Source organism: Rhagoletis zephyria, unplaced genomic scaffold (assembly GCF_001687245.7).
Source record: "Rhagoletis zephyria isolate East Lansing unplaced genomic scaffold, Rhagoletis_zephyria_1.1 Rzeph_scaffold_05581, whole genome shotgun sequence".
Lineage (NCBI taxonomy): Eukaryota > Metazoa > Arthropoda > Insecta > Diptera > Tephritidae > Rhagoletis > Rhagoletis zephyria.
In genome coordinates, this window is record NW_016162664.1 from 20,996 (window position 1) to 26,806 (window position 5,811).

Sequence of the window (5,811 nt, forward strand, 5' to 3'; positions counted from 1 at the left end):
ATGGATATGTCATGCCTAAGACGGGGCTCTACTTCCATCGTGTGTACATATGTTCGGCTGTTTCAAGCGGCAGCAGTGAGGGCCGGTTGTTTAATATCTGATTAACACAAATCGGAGGTAGAAGCTCCGCTTAAGTACAACGACTGCTTTACATGTTATATGCATGATGTCGAAAACGTCAATAGTGTAGTGGTAGTGATAACCAGACATTGAACAACCGGCCCTAAGTGACTTAAGTGACGCTTCATAGTTTAGAATGCCCACAACGCCTCTTTGTCTTTTTCCAAGTGCTGCCTGCGACCTATTTGATGACTTTGAGAGCACTTTTTTGGCAAATATGTTTCTAGGCGCGGAGAAGGAAAATAAGCTGTCTTAGGTAATCGCGAAAACTTTCGGTTTACGAGTTTTAAGCATAGGTATTGGTGTGCCGTCGACGTGGATGCCTAATTGCAAGCTTTACCTCATTCGTTCATATGGTGAACAGGCTCGACGTTGATTTGGTAACTGAGAAAAAATTCAACCAAAAATCAGTTAATATTACCGAATCTAAACTTGAAAATGAATCAAAGTGATTTTTGTGTTTAATATACTATATGAACAATGATTTTATTGATATTTTCAACAATGATTGGGTTATATTAACCACATTAAATTAAATAAATTTTTGGTTGCAAATTTTTTCGTTTGAATACGTTTACGTTATGCACTTCACAGATGCTTTTTCATAATTATTTTTTATTATAATTTTAACTTGTTGCCTCGGACGGGATTTGAACCCGGACCTTATGAAAGTTTGCAAATAACAGCAAGCATATCTGCACACTCAGCTGCAGCCATACATTCAAATGTTAAACTTGTATCACATTTCTTACAATCGGTGTATTTACCATGAAAAAATCAAACACTAACTTGGTTGGCTCAGTGGAGCCAGTGTCTGAAATAGCAACAAAACATTAACTCCAAACAAATAAACATATTCTTACCATATACATATGTAAATAATCCAAATTGAAACAATCTAAAAGAGAAACAAATATTTTAATATTTCATCAAAGATTTTATTGCGTAAAATTTAATTTTTTCTAATTGTCAATATATTACACTTAAAATAGGTACAATATTTTAGAGTATAACTTTTAACTACAGATAACTACAGATAAGTATTATCTTGTGATAAATCCATTTTTTTAATAAAACGTTATTTTCAAATAAAATAGTCAATATACATATGAACAACTTAATGACCGTATATATGTATGTATATATACATACACACCATATTTGCATCCGTACATACTTGGATTTGTAAGGATGTTTGCATATTCATATAATTACACTATATAAAGCTGATTTCAAATCGATTGTTCAAATAATTATTGCGATTTTCTGAAAACATAAAATTAATTCGTTGAAAAAATAAATGTAGATTTGTATGCATGCATATGTGTGCAGACATATGATTTTTTGATATATGGGGACCAATTTATACAATATATGTATTAGGGATCTTTTAAATGTTAGATTCTCAAAACATTCGCGAATGCAAATATGTAAAATAATGCGACTCATTCGCATAACGAATGCGAATGCAAATATTCGCGACATCCCTGATATGTATATAAACACATGAATAAATGATATGAAATGAACTAGAAGGTCTACTAGATGGTCAACTAGTTGGTCAGCGGTTCGATTATGGACTTAACCAGATAACAGCGATCTTGGGAAGCCAAAAAAACCGATGTATCGTCATGTCTTGCTACCTCGCCGAGGACAATCTATGGGCGAGGCCAATAATTTGAATCGCATGGAAAGCCTCAGGTCACTTAGTGCCAACGAGCGGTGGAGGAAGTCCCAGTAACGGAACCGAAAAAGGTAAAAGCGGCTGGCATCAGAATGCAGGGTTTGCACTCGACGATCAGAAGATCAGAGGAATCATAGAAGAGCGCAATAAAGAAGGTACGAATTGGAATTGTTGGGTCCAATCTGCTTTGACAAAGGGATCGGGAAAACCGAGATCCACCCAGGTTATAGGTCCGTGAATTAAAATAAGTTTAACCCAAAGCTCGTCTGAAAATTATTAAAGCCTTAAATATGCTATAACGACGGCGGGAGCTTATGCAATGCTTACACTGTGGCATTGAGTGTAGTTATAGGAGATGCTCCAACAGTTTGCTCCGGGTATACCCACCCGCGATCGAATGATGGTCAATAAAAAGCCAACGAATCGAAACACGATTCAGGGGCCGTGCCGCTCTGCAACGAATTCGTAGATATTATGGCGAGGTAATGTGTACAAAACCGATATTTAAACTTAGGTTAATCAAGTAGCACTCGTGGAAGCTAAAGATAATTTATTTACTGCAATCGTACATATTTACACTTCAGTTTACAGGAAAGTAATATCAAAGTAAATTGTTGAATACACATTTTTGAGCAATATCGGATCGACTTATACCTATTTCAATATCATTGCACACATATGAATACATACACTACGAAATGTGCTTCGCCCAGAAAGTTTTTCATCTGATCTTCATTATGCCATTTCTACGACTAAGAAGGGCATTACTGTCACCTTATCTGATGTTTTGCGCCATTGAAAGATGTTCAAATGATAGCGCAAAGATATTTCGCACCATGTTTTGTCGCCAAAAAAGCACAATGAAAAAGTAGCATTTCAATAAATTTTTCTACTCGCAATTGCATATCGGCTACTACCTTTACACAATCTCTTAATACTTTTTTACATCTATCATATGTGGTTTCGTTCTAAACTATTAAATTTTTAATACACGATTTTATTTATAATTTCGAAATATGTATGTATGTAATTGCCATATCACTTTTGGTAATCTAAGAACACGCGAGTGTGTCCGATATATGTAACTATCTCTTTCGTCCTACAAACTACAGTACAGTACAGTACACGCTATGGATTAAATTAAAATTTACTCGTATAATAAATAGCTGGAGTTGGTTTATCGTATTTACATACATAACTGTTGCGTGGTGTGTGTTTTTTTTTGTTCGCTCAATCAGCAGCACCAGATAATATTGCACCTCAAGACAGTGAACGCTTTGCTGAATCTGCCACTACTCCCCCACTCTTTCGCTCGGCCACTCGGATCCCCGACCGTATCAGTGTCGGTAAGCCATCATTTCCGCGTAGCGCGTCGCATACGGTCATGAGATCCTGTCGGGTGTCTGGCGTTGTTGTGGTGGTTGGTGTAGGTGCTGAGTTGGGTTCGCCCTGTCAGTCACCGCTGCCGGTGATGCCGCATTGAACTCGCAGTCTGACGGCGAGCCTGGGTAGGATCGCTCGGATACGGTTTTTGGCGGGGGTTGTCCGCCGCTGTGTGGTGAGCAGTGTGGTGATCGCGTCGCTGTCGATGGGGGCGGGGTGGAGTGTGGCGAATGCGATTCGGATGAAGAGCGCCGGCAGAACGGATTAAGGCCATTGAATGGGGCTGCGAGCAGATGAGGTGCCAAGTGTGGGAAGCCTGGAAGCCCGGTTAGACCGGGAAATAGTAGCGGATTGCTTGGGTGATTGAGCAGAAGTCGCGGATCAGCCATGAAAGCTGCTTCTGGGAAGTTTTGCGCAGGTGGCATTGCCGTCGGCAAGTGTTGTTTCAGTGTGTCGAAGCTTAGCGGCGGCAAGCCGTGGGAGCCAGCATAGAGGCGTGCTAGGAATTCGGCTTGTATTGAGTTCGGTATAGTGCAGTTGGAATTGGTGGCGTTGCTAAAAGCTTTGTTATTGTTCGTCACCATGTGTTCGGGTAGAGAATCGTGATGGTGATTATCGCCTGTGGAGAGTAATTTGCGATGCAGGTTTAGGTTGGAGCTGTGACGATCTCGGCTTCGTTTCGAAGGGAAAGCAGCATTGCAACCGTCGATGTTGCATTTGTGATGCAGCTTAAGGTGTACATTTTGGTAGTGAGTTTTTAAGTGGAAGTGATTCTGGAACACCTCTCCGCAAGCCGTGCATTTTAGCGGGTTGTCTTTGTCGATGGGTACCTCAGCTTCCTCAGTCAGAAAATCGGTATGCGTTTCTTCGCCGGCTTGCTGCCGAAGGGATTCAACTGGCGCCGTAGGAATGTCGAACGTTTCTCTACACTTTAATGCAGCCTTTGGCGGAAGAATATTGTTGTTATTATTTTTAATTTGACATTCTGGTTCTGCGCTTGATATGTTCATTTTGCTCTCATCTACATCTAAAAGCTCGCTCTTTATTTTCACAAGCTTACTTTCAATTTCCTCCGGAGTTGAATTTGTTGTTGTTTCTAGAGGTGGTCCTTCGATGAGTTCCTGCTTAATCGTGAGTTGTGGCATTTCAGCGGTCGCTGTGGATGTGGCATTCACATCATTTACTTCCGATTTCCTTCTGTGTGCGGCAGATAGGTCCAATGAGTGTTCTTGCACTTGCGGTTGGCTTGAGTCAGTTCCATTCTGAATATTTTGCTGTCGTTCATATTCAACGTCTATTGGCTCTGACTTCAGTTGAGTGCTTGAAAATAGATGTTGGCGTGCCGTTGCCGTTGGTTCGCTAGTCGACGTAGATGGTGTCAGCGGTGGTGACGGAAGAACTTTTGTACTCTCGGTGGCGTTTGAGTTGACCACTGTTGGACCTGGGCTCTCAGACTTTCGGGTTCTTTTGGTCAAATCCAGTGATGCATTGTCTTGGGAATCGTCTCCCTTTGTTTCGTTGTCCTCAAAACACGTTTCTGGAACTGATTTTTTTACCGACAAATCGGCGACTAAATCGTATTCGTTGGAGTTATCACAGGAGTTTTCATCCGATTGCACAGTACATCGAACTGGGTTCTGACTCTTTCGCTTGCGTTTATTCGATGTGGAGCCAGGTGTGTTTGCAGCGCTGCTGCTACCGCCACTACCCACGCCCGGAAAGGTAGAACTCTCAAAGTCGCCCCGCATACTGAACGAATCGGTTACACTAAGTGAGTCGTCGTTGCTCTCGCTACTGTGCTGCTCAGCCACGCCCGATTCGGCATCGCGGTCACCGCTCGGTACTTTACTGGAAGATGGTTCTTTGGTATGCTTGTAGTCAGTCGTTAAAGGTGAGGTGAGATCCATATCGTGACTGTTGTCTTCTACATCGGAGGCGTCGTCTCCGCCGCCATCGGTGTTGTAGTCCTCTGAGTTGGTTTTCTCCAAAATACTGTCACCTTCATCACCCACCACCACAATACCCTCTCCCTCGTCATCGTCATCATCGTCGTCGTCGTCGTCGTCGCCTATGTGAATGCCGCCATCCAATATGCTATCATCTTCGTCATCGTCCAACTGGCCCTCACTGCCTTGTCGGTGACGAGAGCGTGTGTCAAAGCGTCCCAACATGGCGCTGTCCATGTATGAACGGTGCATAAATTCAGCTGAGCCGTGTTTCATGTCGTGCATGCTGGCCATTTGATGGTGCCTCATATCGGGCGGTGGTGTGAGCAGCGGAAAGCTGCCAAATGGATTGAGACCGGCCATCAGTCCGTTCGGTGGTTGTAAGAGCAACGGATGAGGTTGAGCTGTGCGCCCGTCGTGGGGAGATATTTTGCGCCTGAGGTGGGGAGAATGCAGCTTCGGGTTCGGATTGGCACTGTGGCGGTTTCGAGATCGGCGAGAACTGAACATCATACTACAGCCGTCTACGGTGCACTTGTGCATCTCTCGCAAATGTACCGCGGAAAAGTGGATCTTGAGCGCGCCTTTGTCACAGAAGGTCTTTAAGCAGACATTGCACTGCACGCGCTTTTTTCCTGTGACCGGGTTGATGAACTGAGTGCCCAAATTCGCAGGCAA

At 42.9% G+C, this 5,811-nt stretch overlaps 1 protein-coding gene across 1 annotated transcript; it reads right to left on the minus strand.

Moving 5' to 3' along the window:
- Positions 1–2,048: 2,048 nt before the first annotated feature.
- On the minus strand, positions 2,049–5,808 carry LOC108372262 (uncharacterized; the record flags this gene model as incomplete). Its single annotated transcript, XM_017627912.1, has 1 exon — positions 2,049–5,808. A coding segment is annotated over one exon (2,622 nt), but the record flags the coding sequence as incomplete, so codon positions are not given.
- Positions 5,809–5,811: the final 3 nt, after the last annotated feature.